We start from the raw sequence: 19,239 nt of genomic DNA, 5'->3' as shown, positions 1-19,239 counted from the left end.
TTTGCTTTGTGGAGCAAAAATTCCATTGCCCTGTTCAAAATAGTATTTATTGCCAAAACCCAAGATAACAAACTTGATTAGGACTTACAAAGAGAGAAGTTGAAAAACAGCATCCTTCAAACTACTATTGTAACCTTTTCAATGAGTGTCTTAAAATATGACATACAGTACAGAAAGGTAAATTGAATGTGTTCTAACGAGGTATTCCAAAATGCTTTGTGAGATTCTGAGAGTGAAGACTTAGGCCCCATTTATTCTCAGAGCACCTGTTTCTCCAAGAAGTGGGGCAGATAGTCTTCACTGGCATGCCAAGTGTATGAACAAGAATTGCCTAACTTGTATTATATTGAAATTGAGGCAGGCCAAAGCTTGAAGGAACATGGTGTAAAGTTAGGTACCTGAACTATCTGTGACTGTTGAACCTTTTGATTAAAGGAGCATCTGTGGAGATAGTGAGCCTACTCATAGTCTCCACACTAGAAAAGGGATTACAAGCAGCATGACCTTGATGGTTTGCATAACACTTGTTTTCAAAGATCTTTTCAAATAGCAGTTCTTTTCTTTAAGAGAATATGCCAGTAAGACAAACATAAACACTGAGGTAGCAGTTCTAATGCTATTTGCAAAAATGCTTCACAAAATAATTAGTGGTGGCTGAAGCAATACAGCTCTCATGGTTAAAATTTTAAAAGGTGACTCAGACAAGAAAGCTTTGGCACATAAAAAATTTTTTTCTATATAGGATGAAACTTGGTATATAATGCATAATTATTTTGCTGCATAATTTTATTGTTTTGCTTCTTCTCCCATCCTGTTGCTGAAACTTGCCAGTTCTAATACTTTATCCTTCCATTTCTTATGGATTCATCAAACAACATTAAATTAGCTATTGTGATGATGCAGAATAAGCCTAATATATAGCATATATCTGGACTGATGGTTACTAAATTGCTCTTGGTCCAGAAATGAAGATAACTGTGATTGTGGTTTGACTAGGTCAGAAAGGTCTCTGACCTATTGATGTATGGATGGAGGTCTGTGGTGGTACAGCTAAAGAGTCCTCTAGTGTGTCCCAGACTTTGGGCTTTTACAGTGTCAAAGACCTGTGGCTCCCTGGCACTGAGTTAAGGGTCTGTGCCTTCATTTACCTTAGAATAAGCAGTCTTCAGAAAAATGCAAAGGAATAGGTATTTTATGGGACCATAATCTATTCTAACCAAGAGCCTGGCATGTTTTTACGTATGTACTATGTAGCATATTTCATACAGTACATTTTTAATTAGAATTAACTTTATCAAAAGATACACCAGAACTCTTTTCAAGGCTATAGGACTCCTAATCCTGGTAATCTACAACCATCAGCTGGCTTGCCTTGCTGCAGAATGTGGGGATCTTTACAACTTTTTTCCAAAGTATAACACAGCCGGTAATTCATAATCACAGCCTGGAATAAACAGGATAACTGCTCTGTGAAGAATTTAAATCTAATTCAAGATTAAAAAATCTGTTAAGGTAGTCTTCTAGAAACTTCTTAAACAAACAAACAAAACCAAAGACAAATAAACAAAAGAAACCCCAAAAGCAAACAAAAAAGAGCCAAACCCCCCACATACATGGAATAATTGAGTTGTAAATCACCTTTTGGAATAATTGCAACATGTTCAGTTTTAAACTTAAGTGCATATTGGATCATATAAAATCTAAATGTTTTCAGTCTGGTATACTTCAGAACAAGTTCTCACAAATAGTCTTTGTAATTTGTATAAGGGCTGAAAATACAACTTTGTGAAATACTTCTGAGTGAGGATGCAAGTCTCATTTTAAATACTTCTGTTTCTCTGCTTTTAGAAAAACATAAGTAATATATGTAAAATAAAGATTTTATTTTAGACTGCAGTGAAAATGGTGCATCTAATATATTTTCAATTCTATGTACTTTGCATGTTTTATTACAGTAGGCTACTACTTCTATTTGTTTAGGCCAATTTTTATGTATGATCTATTATAAAAATCCTTAGCCAGCAATTACCTTGTTGGCTGTATTTATATATAGCATACCATAATTGCAGTCTTTATGGTTTATTCTGTTCATGCCTTGTAAACTTTTAACTTTTCTGCATAAATTTTGGAGAGCATTTTCGTTCTTAGAAATAGATACAAACAACTAAGGGAGGGATCAGTGAAGTTCTTAGATGGTGAGATGACACTGAAACCTGTATTCTTCTGTGCTATAAATTAGGGTTTGAATATATGCATGTCCACATTTGAAGTTTGCTGAAAACTAAAGAACAGTCATAAGTTTTATTGGCATTATGGTCTTGCAATAAATTCTAAGCAATCAGAAAATCAGCTTCTAAACAGAGGTGCGAGTATTAGACATCTGGAAGAGCACAATCTAACTGCTTTTCAGAAGTGCCTTGGCACTGATCTGTGTCCTTGCAGAACTTATTCCTAATCAATAGCCTTATTTACCATAGCTAAACTAATCCTGGAGGGTCCAGCCTAAGACTTTGCAATTCGCTCTGGAGGATAGAGGTTACTAAAGTTTACTTCTTAAAAGACTCAAAAAGACCTGATTTTTACCAGAGTAATATTTCTCAACAGTGCAGTAGGAAGGCAGTTGCCCCTAAGAAGAATGATGAATGGAGAAAGTAATTGATCCTCAGGAATTACTGTCTCCTACAGAATAAGAAACTGTACTTGTTCAGGCAAGCCACAACTTGTCAACAAATTGTTACTCATGCAATAACTATTTTCTAGCTCCAATTTTATGGTTCCATCTATTTGCATTTCTTCTGTAGGGGGTTTGGTGTCTTACCATTCATCTTGCACAGGGAGAACAGCTAGCAGAAGCAGTTATAGTCATGGCAGGCAAATTTAATTTTCTTCACACTTTCCTCATTCACATCTTCTCTTCTGTTTTGCATATCAGAAGTTCACAGAATTCAGAATTGTTTCCCAGTCATCAGTAAGGTGAAACACTTTTTTAAAAGAAAATAACATTTCAAAACCAAGCAACATAAAAAGCCCAAAACCCCTGATCAACAGTAATGCAGTGACAACAAAAAATATTTTTTACTATCAAAAGACAGTAAGATACAGAGGATGTGCTGTCACAGCATTCTTCAAGCATCTATCTCAGTAATAAGTTTTCAACACTACAGCTATTGGTTCTCAAATAAAAAGGATGTTTCCAAACATTCAGCTTTGGCTTTTTCTTGGTATTCTCTTATTTTTCTAATTAAGACAACATGCATTGGTCCTTCCAAGTCAGTTTATATTGAAATGCATAGTTTTCAGTTATTTTCAGTTACCTGAACTCAGAAGTTACATTAAGTTCTTCAAAGGAGAAGGCTACCCAAAAGCAGCTTATGTCCATAAAGGCTTTGTGTCTTTTTTTACAGTGGTCATCAAGAATTTCATTATTTGTTTCAACATTTTACTTTGAGGCTTAGAATTGACTAATGCAAATGCTTAGACACAATTTCAAGTAAAATGCATACATTTTTTCCTGTACAGAGGAAATACAATGGCATAAAGCTTACTCTATTTGTAGGCATTCCAGAGGACCTTAAAAAGGCATGTCTGCAAAGCACTTAGCAAAAGAACAAAACAAAGGATTCCCTAGCCTCTTTTACAGAATAGTAAAATTAAATTCCAGTGTGTTTTTGGAGAGTCTGCTTAAAACCAACAGAGCTAAAGCATTAAGTCTATTTATACTCTGCCTATCTCCAGAATTCTGCTTCATGTAGTATAAGGCTTGAGACATTTAACACTTCAAAACAACAGCCACTATGTTGCTTTAACCATATTGTCATCACTGATAACACCAAAGCCATTTCCATCTTCAAAATAGGAAGAAATATAGTCATTTTCCTAAACCAATGGGGAAAAAAATCACTGTATGGGTAGAGAAGACAATTTATAGAAGAAACATGATTTAAACTATTTGAGCACCCACACTTTAAAACAGAAATAGATTATTGGGAAAGAAAAAGGAAAATACTCTAATGAAGTCCCAATATATATGAAACAACAGGCATCACTGTTTTTGTAATAAAAAGGAGTAATTGTGTATATTGATTGTCTCAACATATTCTTATGTACGAGATCTTTTTATCAGGGCTCTATGTGAGTAGTAAGTCTAAAACAGTCACTTCAATTTATAATACAATGCAGTGCAACAAAGATAATGAATGTAATAATTTCTCCCAAAACAACTCTGCTTTATTGGAAGCTAGGAACATTTCTTTGCCAGCCAACACACTATGAATGACTGGGATCTGACTCTGTATAAATAGGAAAACTGACATACCTCTTCATGCTCTTCTTCATCATATTTATCTGGTTCTTCTGCTCCTTCATCATCTTCACCTTCTTCGTCTTTTGTCTTTCTCATCTTCAGGTTTTTCTTTTTCCTCATTCTTTTCTAGCCTCTTCCACAAGGCAATCTCTTAACAAGGTAATCCCATGTTACAGCATTAGCATATCCTCCATACTACTAAAGAGTTAATATGCAGTTAACAGCAAGACAGCATAACAATGCTGTGCAAATGTTGTGTGTCAATATTTAAAACAATGTGATGTGAAGAACAAGAACTTAATAAGAATTTACTTGGTCAAGCATCAGACATAAGAAACCATGTCCTGTGTAATAAATTGAGATGACGATTTTGCTTTATCATCCACTGTTGACAGAAGACCATGTCATACTTGATAAAGCAAAACTACACTCTGTAGGTAATAACAGAACTACTTTAAACAACTGGTGGATGACCAGGAGAAAAAATACAAAGCTGTTTCACCTTGAAGGTTCCCACTGACACGTGGTAAGTAATTGCCAACAAAACAGAGGTCATGTCCTTAGTTTCTGTTTGTTTCTTCCTTCTCAACTTAGTAAATTGTTTAAGTTCCAACATCAGTAGATTGGTGAAACAGCAACAGATTTAAAAACACTGGCACCAGATCCTCCTTCTGTTAGCTCCAGTAGTAGCTCTATTGTTCACATTAGGCTGTGTTGCTACCCTGTGAAGAGCACTTGGTTGTTGTGTTCAGGTACAAAGAAAAGCAAAGAAAGCTATTTCTCCACAACCAGACTCTATCCTTACCCTAACCCTTGTGCCACCATGCTGCAGAACAGTTGTCTGTCAAGAGTAGCAAGACAAGACCAGAAAAAGTATGTGCCTGTTATTCCATTTGTACTAATAAACATAGTAGGTTTCATTTTCCTTCAACTTCTATTGTAAAATTTAGAAACAGTATGCACATCTTACTTCAGTTTTTCTAATGACATCCAGATTACTTTTAGGCTCAGAGTTTTTTGTCTTTTTTGTTTTTTGCACCTGGTGAAATAAAATACATCACTGTTATTTTTTTTTTAGTGTGAAAAAGACAAATTCTCTTGTTTTACTTGTTCTTAAGAATAAATACATCCTGAGTATGCCACAGAAATCCTATACTGTCTGTATTAAAATTATCTGAGACTTTGAGCAACATCATTCACAGAGATGCATATGTCTGATTTATGTAAGAGATGCCTAGAAGGCCAGTCTGAAATTCAGTTTGAACAAGTAGTTTACCAAAGGCTGAGCTAAAATATAACATTCAGCTTCACATACTAAAAAATGCTAAAAAAATAGTAGAGAATCTCACTTGATATGTTTAATGATCTTGAAAATATAAAAAAAAAAAATACTAATTTATTCAAAACATTAATGAAAAAAAAAACCACTTATTCAAAACATTTATTCAAAACTTGTCTGAGTGCTTCAGACAAGTAGATGTAAAAAAAAGGCAGAAGCTCATTAGCTCTAACAGAAGGCATGATGACTATTGCTGCATGGCTTTTGGACTACAGTTGGCTCTCATCTAATCAATCTATGTTGTGTATTTCTGCACAGTACCCTGATTCATGAATATAATCTTTATCAAGTTACTCCCTGATTAACTGTATGGTGGAGCAAAGATCAAAAATAGCAAACTATATACCCAGGTAAGAGTTACTTGAATGACAGCACCCTAAACCAAAGTTCCCCAAATACTCAAGGACAGAGGACACTGGGAACTGCTGAGAAAACACCTATATTTTATCAAAAGCATTTGTCATAAATAACATTGAGTTTATTCCAGTGTTTTGCCTAGGAAAGGATTATATGACTAAAGCACTGCACAGAGCTCAGGGGAGTCAAGCTGTTCTTTAAAAACAGGAACAACATCAACGCAAACACATCCAGAATGAAGTAGGCTTTTTAGGAAAACAAGCAGAAAGTGCAATTCAGAATTATCATCCCTGCATAACCTCCTGCAGGCTTTTACAGATAATGCATATAGAACAAACAGACATAAGATTTGTCTCTAAAAGCTGGGCATCTTTGACCCTTATAAAATTAGAGACACTGACCCATTGTTAAAACTTCAAGCAAAATAGCTCCCTATGTTATATACCTTAGAGATGCAATGGAATCCAATCTAGTCTCATTTCCAAATACCTGGTCTTCCAGCACTTGAGCAAAAATGCATACATTTGAGTGCTATATACCTATGCATATGGCTGGCCGACAACGTCAACTGAGCCCAGATGACATTTTTATTTATCTTATTTATGTATTTTTGTTTTTCAGCAGGCACTGCTGGTATCTAGGATTTTGTATTTCACAGCCCAGGGTCAATGTGGGAGAGATGTGGAATTCTACCCGAGGTTTTGTCACTGAGAAGGCAGGTGGTGAGGTATTCAGTAAAAATATCCAGGGAAACCAGAAAGAGGGAGGGGAGGTGTGTAAAAGTAAAGCTGTCCCTGTGCATGAATCTGTATTGACCCAAAACCACTCCTGCAAGCTACAAAGGGAGAATGGTAGGAACCTGGTTTGAATTTCTGTACAAATTCTGTTGATTTGTTCACCTTTGTTCCACCATGGTTAAAGTGTCACCTAAGCTATATGTCAACAAAGACAAGTACCAGGAGCTCTAATGGGTCATTGATCAGCTATGTACAAACTTCCTGACTCATATATAACTCTATCATCAGGATTCCAGGAAAAAAAAAAAAACCAACAAAAAAACCCACAAAAAAAAACACCCCAAAAAAAAAAAAAAAAACCCACAAAACAAAACAAAACAACCTAATTTTTTTTTTTTTTTTTTTTTTACAACAGGAATCCACAAAAACCCCTAGCCCCACATTGTTTTTGCTTTTAGGGGAACTGGGTTTTTAATCCAATCAAATTCTGATGGTCAGCTGATCTTTGCCATTATTACATGTAGAGGAATGTACTTTTAAGAGCTAGTAGAGAAACTGGAACTAAAGAAAGAAAAATTCCCCCAGTGAGCAGTGATTCTCTTTTTATGATCTCAGGGCAAAAACTATTGTGCATAGGCTTATAAAAGCCTATGGTTTCTTCTTTTGGAATTAAACCCAGGTATATTCTGGTCCCACCTTTGGAGATTTTGCAAATAAATATTTCATTTTCAGTTGAATCTTACAGTCTGTCTTCTTTATCATGCTTCTCAATGATGCTCTAAAAAGAAACAAAGATTCCAGGTGAGCCAGTCTCTGTGACTATGCACATTGCCATTCCTTTTTCTGTTTTATCTGTGAACTGAAAAATGACACATGAAAAACTTGGAAGGAAACAAACAATTATATATAAACAGACAGCTAAGCACAGGAGACCAAGTATTTCTTCTCACAGGAGGCCACAAATTTCCACAAAGAACTTAAAATAAGTCATGAATACAAGAAAACACTTTGAAAAACAAATGATTCTGTGTAATAAATATCTGTTTTTCTGTAAGAACTACCACTACCAGTTCCAACTGCTTTTCAAGGATCTGATTCATGATTCTGCAGACAAAAGCTGAAAAAAAAGTAAAATCAGGTAAAATAGGAAATAAATTACATATAAAATACAAAATAAATTACATATAAAATACTTTAAAAATTCAAAAATCAACCAAATCATTAACAAGATAATTGAGCAATTAAAATATAAAGGAAACCTGAACAGCCAGTTACTATTGAATAGAAGGATGATTGCTGTCAAAAATACAAGTTTTCAAAACAGGATTTTTGATTTTTTTTAATTTTTCACTGTTACATATCTTGTATGTTAATATGGTGCATCAACACAAAAGCCAGAAAAAGAAAGGTAAGTCTGTTCCAGTAAGTTAAAACATCCTACAGAAGTAAAGCAAAATCACAAAAGGCAGACTAATTAAATATTTAGGGAAAAAAATCTGCCAAAAGCCTCAGTGATTTAGACTAATTAATATTTCTAGCACTTTTTCCTCTAACTATCTCCGTTACAGCTTCTATCTCCCAACTACTATGGAATATTTGTTTCTTAAAATATATAACATACCTTTTTTGTTTGCCTTCTTTAGTTTAATCTCTCTTGGGAATCTCCAATCTGTAAATAGCTTTAATATAGAAAAATGATGTAATCATTCCCCTGATATCAGGGAAAAGAAGGGTGCTCGATCCTATTTACATACATGCCAAAATGTTTTAACACAACAGTTTTAGGGATTCTAGCTGTAATTTAAATTGAGGAATGGGCGTCAGGATTGCCATTTTACCCACATAATGACAACTGGCTTCTATCCCAAGGAGACAAAGTTCAGCCATTCCAGTGGCCCATAGGCTCTTCAACTTACTTATTATGTAATTCAGTTTGCAGTAGTGAGCTATAAAGATATGGCTGGGGAAGGCTAGTATTATAAAACATAGCTTCCCACGACAGACATAAGGTTGGGTTATTTTTAGTAACATCAATGTTTGCTCCCAGTTCAAAACTCTTATGAAGTGAGTAAAGAAAAAGGACAGCAAGAGTGAGAACTAAAGTTTGCGTTTGTGCTGCCAATCAGTTGCTACAACACAGTAAATAAATAAAAGCATATTCTTTCCTTTTTTTTTTTTTTTTGACAAAACAATACTCACCTTGATCTGAAATCATGCCAAGTACAATAATTCTCAAAATACAGAACTGGAAGAAATATATTACTTGGTAATAATTTCTTACTTTTTTTTATTGTTTGAAAAATAGTGAATCACATACTTAAAAGATCAGAACATTTCACAGGTTCATAGAAAATTAGCCTTTGATAACCTCAGCTATTTCCTGGTGTCCACATTTCCTGCTCCTTTGCATTGTCCTGGTAGTCCTGACTATCTCTCAATTGCTATAAAGTGTTATTCAGTTCAGTCAAGGCAATCCAGACACAGTCCTTGATATTTATCTGTAACTGAACATACAGCATATTTTTCTAATCCCATGTTCAACAGTTTTTTGTTGTTAAACAGTAAAAACCCACTGCAAAACAAACAAAAAACACCCAATACTCCAAAAATACTACAATTTATTCTTTTATCCTTGAAAAGCATGGAATTGTTAAATGCAGATTTATTCAGAGACTAAGTTGAAACATCAAATATAACACTAACCCTCTACACTTCAAGAGTTTCACAATCAAACCTTTATTACAAAACCAGTGAGCAATTTTTAACATCATTGTGTTAATCATAAATAGTACCCAGTATTCCCAAGTCTCAAAAAGTTGTGTCTGATCATCAGCTTCCAAGACTTCCAGTACTTCCTGCAATGGAAAAGCTTTGCATCCTATACAAAATAGCAGTTAAACACTTTAATCCATTTAACCTCCTTCCAGGCACAAGAACTAAATTGAGGAATTAATTGTAAATAAGTAGTCATACAGTGCAAGTACATCCATTTATACAGAATAACCTTTTACATAAAAGCTCTAATGCCGAAAGCAATACCAAAACTTTAGTATTTTTAAATCAGTCACATTTTTTCTTGCCAAATTACCACATGCAAAATCCACTTAGTTCAAAATTACTGCGTCTAATTGCACTGTTAACCCAAGTAGGGATAATATTTGCAGATATTTTAGAAAAAATAGTAACAAAGATAGCCTTTGACCTTTAGCATCAAAGACTTCTAGCACATAATCACAGAGTCACAGAATCACAGAAGAATTTGAGTTGGAAGGGACCTTAAACATCATCTTTTTTTAATCCCACTTCCATGGGCAGGGGCACCTTCCACTAGATCATGTTACTCAAAACCCCATCCAGCCCCATTGAACACCTCCAGAAATGGGGCACCCACAACTTCCCTGAGCAACCTATGTCAGTGCCTCAACACCCTCACAGTAATGAATCTCTTCCTAATGTCTAATCTAAACCTATTCCCTTTCAATTTGAACCCATTCCCCCTTGTCCTGTCACTACATGGTCTTGCCCCATCTTTTCTGGAAATTCCCTTCAGATACTGAAAGGCTGCAATTAGGTCAGCCTGAAGACTTCTCTCTTCCAATCTGAATAATCCCAATTCTCTCAGCCTCTCCTCATAGGAGAAGTTCTCCATCCCTCTGATCAACTGAGTGGCCTCTTCTGGACTTGTTCCAACAGGTCCAAGTCCTTCCTGTGCTGGAACCCCAGGGCTTATGCAGAACCACAGGTGAGGTCCCACCAAAGCAGGGAAGTGGGGAACAATCCCTCCCTCAACGTGCTGGGAATGGCCCAACCCAGGTGCAGCACTTTGCACTCACTCTATTAAATCACATGAGATTCCCATGCACCCACTTCTCCAGTCTGTAAAAGTCTCTCTGTATGGCATTCCATCCTTCAGGTGCATACTCACCAAGGAAAAAAGAAGACATCATAAATGAAGCTAAATCTTAAACTTAGTTATTATGAAGACAAACAGAAAACCTTCTCAAAATTGTGCATGAAAGAGTCTAGTAAAATAATAGGGTCTCAAGGGGCATTCATAGATGTAGGAAACTATCAGCAAAGAGAGGAAAAGAAACAAGTAGTTTTGATTTCAGATCAAAACTCTTTAGTGAAGAAATAATTGCTGATGCCATCAGTAAAAAAATACATTGACTGACTCTTGCCACTCACAACCAAGGAACTAATTCTAAACCACTGCCAAGGTGGCAGTCACCCAGCCACCCATACCCCTACAGGAAAATATGAGTAATTCATAACTTAAATAGTAGGCTAAATAAAGAAATTTCTATAGAATATGCCTGCTATTCTCTCAAAATGAGTGTTGAATAATGGAAATCTATGCTATATGGCACTTTACACATCAAAATTTCCAGGTAGAATGAGATATGGCTTTCATTTGCTACCTGGATAATGAAAGATAGACAGATACGTCCTAATTAAAACATTTCCCTTCTAACACTTCAAAGGACCATTTGGCTCACAGACATTTCTCTGAGGTTTTATAACAATCCATTCACTCTTCTAGCAAAGACAATTTATGAAGTTTCTGCTTACAGCCCACTCCATAACACCCTTAGTTTTACAAGATGTTTTGTAAAGTAGGTAACAGAAAATATCAGTTAAAAATAATCTACTCCACAGTTTTCTTAAAGCTAGACCACTTTTGCCACAGAATGCAGTCCCAGACACAACTGCACATTGCAACTGAGATAAAAGCAAGCTTTTTAAATTGAAGACCATCACTGATGTAATTATAACCCCTCAGATTTGGCATTTTTGTACAATTCAAGATTCAGTAAAAAGATACCTCAACCTACCAACTTACCCTTGCAGGGGTGATGAGAACATTTGAAGCATTATTTGAATCTATAAAGTGACTGTCTACCTGCTTTCCCTTCAACTGCCCATTCTGGTAGTAAAAAAAGAGTATTCAAAAGTGCCAGTTCTACTAAGGAATACACTCAGCAACAGAGAGATCTCTCTATCTCAGAAAGAAGGTTTCAGGAACAATATAATACTGAGATAAACAGTAAGGAACAAACATAATACTGAGATAAACAGTAAGAATGATCACATGAGGTAAAGTCAGAAAAGAGAGATAGCATTGTCTCATACAGCAGCTAACCAGCTGGAAATAACACACACATTGGAAATAACCATGGTTGGCTCTCAGACACAGCACTTTCCTTTTTTGTGCCTCTAACAGAAATAGCAAACTTCAAGCCTGAAAAGATCAAGAGCACAGCTAGCCTCTAGTGAGATGGAAATCCAAAGACACTGAAACTTGTTTACCCAGAGATGAAAGAGGACATATGATAAAAGAGTAATTCAAAATTCTTCTATCATCACAAAAGGTTCTAGAAATAAGGATCAGATATGTTCCTGTCTCATAACCAGTTTTACCTGGTTGCATTACCTGGGCTCCAGCTGCAGATTGCAGGAAATACTGTCTTTTGTGAGCCACAACATCTGTCTGGCAGTGTGTTCACTGCTCACACTGCTGCTCCATTTCATACATGGCTTTAGTACATGAACAACTGGACAATAAGAGTGTTACATTCAAAGCCTAATTTAAAAAAATGCATTCAGTTTCAAAACCACCTAGAAATCACCATTACATCATGAACAGAAATTAGCAAAAATTCTGAGGGGATTGGATTATGCACCTATTTACCCAGAAAATATTCTGATGAGTTTTGTGTGGAAGTGAAACCTTACATTTTAGGTTATAAGTCAGCTCTCATTATTCAAAATCACCACAAGATAGGAAGGAAAATATTACCCAGTGTTTAGCCACTTCAGGTTTTTAAACACTTTTATGAAGCTGTAACAGCACTTGCCATTTATAACACTCAGAACAAGCACTCAGCAGCTAATAAAACTAGCCAAAAAATTGTAAATGAAAATAAGCACTTCTTGCAGTAATAACCACCAGTGACTTCTAGATTTACCATGTCCTCACAGTATGGTAAACAGACACACCGATCTTTCTGCTGCACTTTGCTTCTTTCCCAGTAGCTCAGTTTGCTGACCAGGAAGCTAGAATTTTAACAGTATAATGATGTACAGCTGGATGTCAAGTATAACTCCAGCATTTATTGTTATCAAACAATAATAAAGCAATTAATTTTTAGTTATGTTTAAGCAAAAGCAAATCTGAGGTCCTACAGAATAAGATCAAGATCTGACTTCTAATCCAGCTCTGCTTCTGATAAAAACTTCAATAAATCCCTTATCCTCACCTCAATCTTCTCGTCAGTAACACTTACTAATATTTCCTGGATGGACTTAGGGAAAAAAAACCTGAGTACCTTTGACAATTTCCATCTAGTAAATGTAATATTGATTATTTTTAGTGTGTCTTTATACAATTTCAATGAAAGCTGAATTCAACACTAGTATTTACTACATAGTTCTTTGCTATATTGAAAAAGTTGAGGGTACTGTAATATATAGAAATACCATACTGGCTTGTATTGACTAGCATATAATTAAAAAGGCTGCATTTAGATGGTCTAATGTTTATTACTGTATACTAAATGGAATAGATGTTTGATACCTCTCTTTTCCACACAGTAGTTGCTTTCCAGTTACAGCACTTCAATATGTGTAAAAGCAGAAAAATTCCCTATTAGCTTAAGCTGCCATTTTTACTTCCTCATTGTAAGAATAAAACTCATCCTCAACATATTTTTCACTACCTCAGCCTTCACAGAATAATAAGTAAAGATATAAATACAAATAAAAGAGACACAAACCTTTGATGTTCATCTCCTACTGTCAAGAAGTATGGCATTTTTTTCATAGTTTCTCTAAGATCTTGTTTTAAGGCCAAAATCTTCATCTTCTCTTACTTTCAGAGGAACTGGCTTATTGTCCATACTCGGTACAAATTATGTTTATTATTTACAAGGTCCTGATATCCACCAAATATACAGGTACATTTATAAAAGCTACAAGAAACATTTAAAGAAACAGTGCAACTATGTGCTCTATTACTTCTCAAGTACACTTCATTGCATTTTGATATGCATAGTAACTATGTTTACACCTAAATTTATTTATTTTATAACTTCACTTTATCTTAGCATAAATGTACCACAAAATCAAGGAAAAAAAATGATTAAAACTGTTACACAGTCATTCATAGTAATCCTAAACTCTTAATTGCTAAAAGCAGTTATTCTCACCAGCTGAACTTTCTCAGAAACCACTCCTCTCTTCAGTCAGAGTAGTGTTGTTCTTAACCACTTCTATGACAGGCTTACAGCTTTATTAAGTATGCTGTCTGAATAACATGGACACTCTTCCCATGACTATTATCCTGTAAACAGGTTCTGCTGTCTAAAACCAGATCCTCACACAATTCAGTTTCTACCAGCAGAATTTCAATTAATTGTTATGGGTTGGATTTTTGGGGTTTGAGGGAGGTTTTTTGTGGTGGTTTTTGGGGGGTTTGTTTTTGTTTAACTTGAATTTTGGAAGTGAGAAAGATAAATATGCAAAAACAGTCTTAAAAATATCCAGAATACTACAGACAGAATTACAGAATGGATGTTGTTTCTCTCATGTGCTAAATGGTGCTAAATTAATAACTGAGTTGTAGCATGCAAAGCATGAGAGTGCTATCACAAGTCTCAGATGTGGACCATGAAAGGAGCTTACTGCTTCCATCTATATTTGCTAGCTGGCCAACACTTTAAATCACTTAATGTTGCTGATGCTCCTAACTGAGTTTCTAATTGCATTTACAGAAACTTTGTGTGAACTCAGAAAGTGTCTAATAGAAGAATGCAACAGCAATAATTCACTGCTTCAAATAATTTCACTGTAAGTCAGTCAAAGCTCTAACATACTTTTTGTCATTGTCTAGTCATTAAATCAACACTTGAATTTTTTATTGATTCTACTTATACAGCTAGGTTAACAGAGCTAGGTTAACTCTGATTTTCCTGAATGGCACAAGATTTGCACTGAGAAGTTTAACTTGGTTCTGAAATTTCGTTCACAGAAGGAAGAAAGCTTTTTTACCTTCTCCATGGTATACATTAAATATACTGGGTCTAGTAATTCTCCTGTAAGGCTGACTATACCTCAAAAGATGCAGTGTATACAGAATTCAGATGGCACAGAACTGTGCTACAGTTCTACAGCAGACTACAACACTCACATTAAAAAGTTACAGATGACTTAGAAATATGAAATCACACATCTTAATTGCATTGCTGGACTAAGAGGATGAATAATATATGGTTCAGTAAGTCAAAAGCTTCCTTGCACATCAAAACACAGTCAGAAAATGGTCTTTATTCCCCTTTGATTTTCTAATACATCTTAAATGCCAAGATCTTTCAGTTCTTTTCAAATGCTGGCTTCTGCAGTGCAGGACAATCATACACAACCTTTCATGTTTGCATAAATAGTAATTTTCTAAAATCAGCAAATCTATTTATAGCTTCAAAGATTAATGTAAACTCATTTCAGACAAATTCAAGTATCCAGTGTTTCTATTATTGTAATGTGCAGAAAACCAAATCCAGTGTTTCTATTATTGTAATGTGCAGAATTCCTCATCAACCAAATGATGAGGACTTCAATGCACTAACTCCTTGCAAGCAATCCAGTTAAATATGTGATACTACAGTTAGCAGAGGGGCAGGAAAGCCCCTTTGATGATGATTTAAGAAAAATGGTGACTTACATTATTATAAAATCCAAAGTTCTTAGAGGTGTTCATATATTTCATTATGTTCTCTAAACATGAGTGTGAACACAGTTTACCTGAACACAGACTGTGCTCCAAGATACTGGCTGTACTTACTGGAAATGGTGGTGGAGACCTACAGATGACATCAGGTAGAGCTGCACCTTTACCAAATAGCCTTCACATTGAAGGCAAATGAACCATGTCCTCTCCCTATATCTGACCCAGCCATTTGGATATATTGACAATATTACAGATTTTTAAAGATATATTTTCCTTACATGTTTCAATTTGATGTACATATTACCAAGAAAGTTACTGTTTAACAAAAATTACAGTCATTTAAAAACCAGAGATTATTTTTTAAATAGCAATCCATTTTCAATGCCCATCTTAGATTCTTCCACACACTCTAAATTTGATACAAGCATAACATCAGATTCATTCCCTTATTTCTGCTAGCCACCTCTATATGGCTGAAATTCCCTCCTAACCCAGGAATTTTAAGCCATCTTCTTCTAAACCTTACATGCACTGTATTGAGTTTAACCAGAAGAACCAGAAACAAGTGGAAAAAGTTTAAGAACCTTGAACTATGACTACATTCTAGTGTTTTTTAACTTTTCTCCAAAAACCAGTTTGTGTTTGTCATTCATGACTTCTTCATTCTGACTATTTTTTATCCTTTATCTTAGAAACTATTTTTGGATCTTGAAAAAGTAACACAGGCAAAGAGGTAATCATGATAACCAAAAGCCATGAAAAATTCCAAGAGGACTGCAAGCTAACTGCTGAAAAAAAAAGGATGTTGTTTCTAACAGAAATACTTTAAAAGGTCATAAAAGAAGAAGAGCCTCCAAAACATTTACAGTCACATCTCTCCACTTTCATGTTATACCAAGTTTCATCTCATTAATTGCATGACCCATGCACTGATAAGTAAATCAAAATGTGAGAATGGGGGAAGATGTAAATAAATGGAACCCAAAAGAAGCTGAAGCACTGTGATACTGCCCACTCAGACCCCTCAGACTGGTGCAAGGTCTGAGCCTAGAAATCTCATCTCACTATTAACTGCAAGGTCACCTGTGTTCTAGGTCTGGAACAACCTGCTTGGTACAACCAGGTTGTTCCAGACTAACTGCTGTACCTGTACAAGTGCACCTGGTTCCCCCCAGACAGAAGGAAAAGCCTTTTTATTAAGGCCAGAAAAAAACATGTCAATGACAGTTTTTTCCCTACTTCCTACTTTCCACAGAAAAAAGCTCTGTGGGGATAAAACAAAATCATATTCTATATTTCCATGCCACTCTTCAGCACAGAATACTGTCTAAAAATAAGCAGAGAGACCTAAATAAATATTGGGGAAAAAAAAAAAGGGAAGGTTTGGGAAGGTTTGGGAAGGTTTGGGAAGGTTTGGGAAGGTTTGGGAAGGTAAGGTTGGGAGGTAGGTTTGGAAGGTTGGGAAGGAAGGTTTGGGAAGGTTTGGGAAGGGAAGGTTTGGGAAGGTTTGGGAAGGTTGGGAAGGTTTGGGAAGGTTGGGAGGTTGGGAGGGTTTGGAAGGGAAGGTTTGGGAAGGTTTGGGAAGGGAAGGTTTGGGAGGAGGTTGGGGGTGGAAGGGAAGGTTGGGAAGGTTTGGGAAGGGAGGGAAGGTTTGGGAAGGGAAGGGAAGGGAAGGTTTGGGAAGGGAAGGTTTGGGAAGGGAAGGTTTGGGAAGGGAAGGTTTGGGAGGGAAGGTTTGGGAAGGGAAGGTTTGGGAAGGGAAGGGAAGGGAAGGGAAGGGAAGGGAAGGGAAGGGAAGGGAAGGGAAGGGAAGGGAAGGGAAGGGAAGGGAAGGGAAGGGAAGGGAAGGGAAGGGAAGGGAAGGGAAGGGAAGGGAAGGGAAGGGAAGGGAAGGGAAGGGAAGGGAAGGGAAGGGAAGGTCGTCTGAATATAGGATGAAAAGCAAGATGTGAGCCTTACAGAATGGAGTAGATAAAAGACACTGTAAAGCCCCAAAGATGAGCAATTATCTAGATACAAAAACCAAAAAGAAAGCAAACAGCAGAATAACAAAAGTTAAAGGAGATGCTGAGCTAACAAGGAAAGGCAATAAATGTAGTGAATATGAAGGTCTGTTTTTTAAAAGCTGCTTTATGATTAATTCTTAATAAATTCGCTTAAATAGCATTAGTCTGATAAGAAGTAATAATCTTCAAAACTAGCAGCATTTCAACTTCATATTTTTACCCAAACTTACAATTTTTTCAAAATGTCAAAACATTTATGTTTACTGACAGCACAAAATGACAGTGACAGATGGAAAAATCCTGAAGAGTTGGACAACTAAGCCATTAAGCAAGACAAAGTTACCACAACTGAGATAAGTGGGGCCTGAAGAACAGGCCCTTTAAAAAGGCCTTTATTAAAGACAGCTCAGGGTGGGGAACCCAAGGGTTTGCTCACACCACTCCTGCTCCCACAGGACGATGCTAAGGAGAAGAAGGAGGAGTGAAGCTTTGTCTCTCAGCAAAGCTAGGACTTCCACCCTCACGAGAGTCCTTAGGATGACAATGCTGGCTCGTAGCTGAGGGGTCTCATCCAAGCTGGGTGCTGTTTAAGTTATGGTGGCAGGACGGAATCCGGCTCTGCTGGGGTAAAATCATAGTTTATGTGCTGGTTTGTTGTTTTCGAGAGGGTTCATATAGTACCGTCAGCCACTCATTAAAATTCAGCCTGGGTGCAAGTCCTTCTGGGAGCAGGGGAAGTGGTTCCCTAAGGAAAGGGATACAACTCCGGGGTAAGACGGAAAGGGGTACAAATGCAGAGGAAAAGGATACAAGTACAGGTTAAGACTGAAAGGGGTAACTTAAAGGTTTAACAACAATTTAAATAACATAATTTGTTACAGTTTCGGATTAACACTAACAACTCTAACAGTATTGACTTGTGAACTTGTTCTCAATGGAATGTGATACAAATACAGGGTAAGGGAGAAAGGGGTAACTTAAAGATATAACATCTAACAACAAGTTCAATAATTCAACTCGTTACAGTTTCAGATCGACCCAACAACTCTAACAGTATTAACTTGTGAACTTGTTCACATCACAACTAGTGTTCAGTTTGCCTTGGGGGATGTCTAAAGGATCACCTGGGTGTATTTTCTTGTTTACGGGTAGTTCATGTGTCATTTATAAAAGAGAAGATTTTCAGATTTAGGCGTTTCAAATTTCCTCAAACCTATGTATGCAATTTCTCGGGCAGTTTCTCGGGGGAAGGCACCTGATGTTTCAGGAGGGAAAGGCCCCTGGAATCGGGATTCCCGACAGCTGCTGGGCGGCTGGCGCAATAACAGCAGACCTAAGCAGACTGAGCGCTCGGACGAGCTCTTGGTATCCTAAGCTTTCCTCACAAGAAACTCCTGATCGTGTTCTGCTGGTCGCGGTCTTTGATTTTGAGAGGCAGGTGCCACCACTTAAAGGGAAGAACAGATCCAGAAGAAAGTACTGAACTTTAAATACTGAGGTTTTGTAGGTCTCTTTTTAACTAACGCCCGTGAAGGTAAGCGAGAGAAGGTATTTGTCCGGAGGGTCACTAACCTCTGCCGTGTGAGAATACCCCTCTCAGCTGCTCCTCTCTCCTTTCCCGCTCCTTGCCCGTCGCTGACGGCCCGTCACCCCTAAGGGGTCCCACCGCTCCCCGCACGGCCGGGGTGCTTCGCCTTTACTACTCCCTCCGCCGGCTGGGCTCAGCGTGGAAGAGGACCCAAACACGCGGCGGCCCGCGCCACGGCTCCACC

The 19,239-nt window shown here is 36.8% G+C and overlaps 1 protein-coding gene and 1 long non-coding RNA gene across 2 annotated transcripts; both read right to left on the bottom strand.

Annotated features, from left to right (window-relative positions):
* Nucleotides 1–29: 29 nt before the first annotated feature.
* POLR3G (RNA polymerase III subunit G) lies at nt 30–16,889 on the bottom strand. Its single transcript, XM_050986908.1, is given in 10 exon segments — nt 30–3,876; nt 4,316–4,388; nt 4,390–4,436; nt 5,274–5,324; nt 11,580–11,663; nt 12,706–12,793; nt 13,513–13,590; nt 13,592–13,636; nt 15,442–15,633; nt 15,635–16,889. Coding segments are annotated over 10 exon segments (798 nt in total). The 5' UTR covers nt 15,691–16,889; the 3' UTR covers nt 30–3,792.
* Nucleotides 16,890–17,816: 927 nt separating this feature from the next.
* Nucleotides 17,817–19,174, bottom strand: LOC108962873 (uncharacterized). Its single transcript, XR_001991595.3, has 2 exons — nt 19,040–19,174; nt 17,817–18,914 (listed from the first exon to the last, which is right to left on the bottom strand). It is a non-coding gene; the product is annotated as an uncharacterized LOC108962873 (long non-coding RNA).
* Nucleotides 19,175–19,239: the final 65 nt, after the last annotated feature.

Source organism: Serinus canaria, chromosome Z (genome assembly GCF_022539315.1).
Source record: "Serinus canaria isolate serCan28SL12 chromosome Z, serCan2020, whole genome shotgun sequence".
In the NCBI taxonomy this organism is placed as follows: Eukaryota; Metazoa; Chordata; class Aves; order Passeriformes; family Fringillidae; genus Serinus; species Serinus canaria.
Note: the sequence above shows the minus strand (reverse complement) of the source record. Positions and strands in the feature narration are given on the sequence as shown.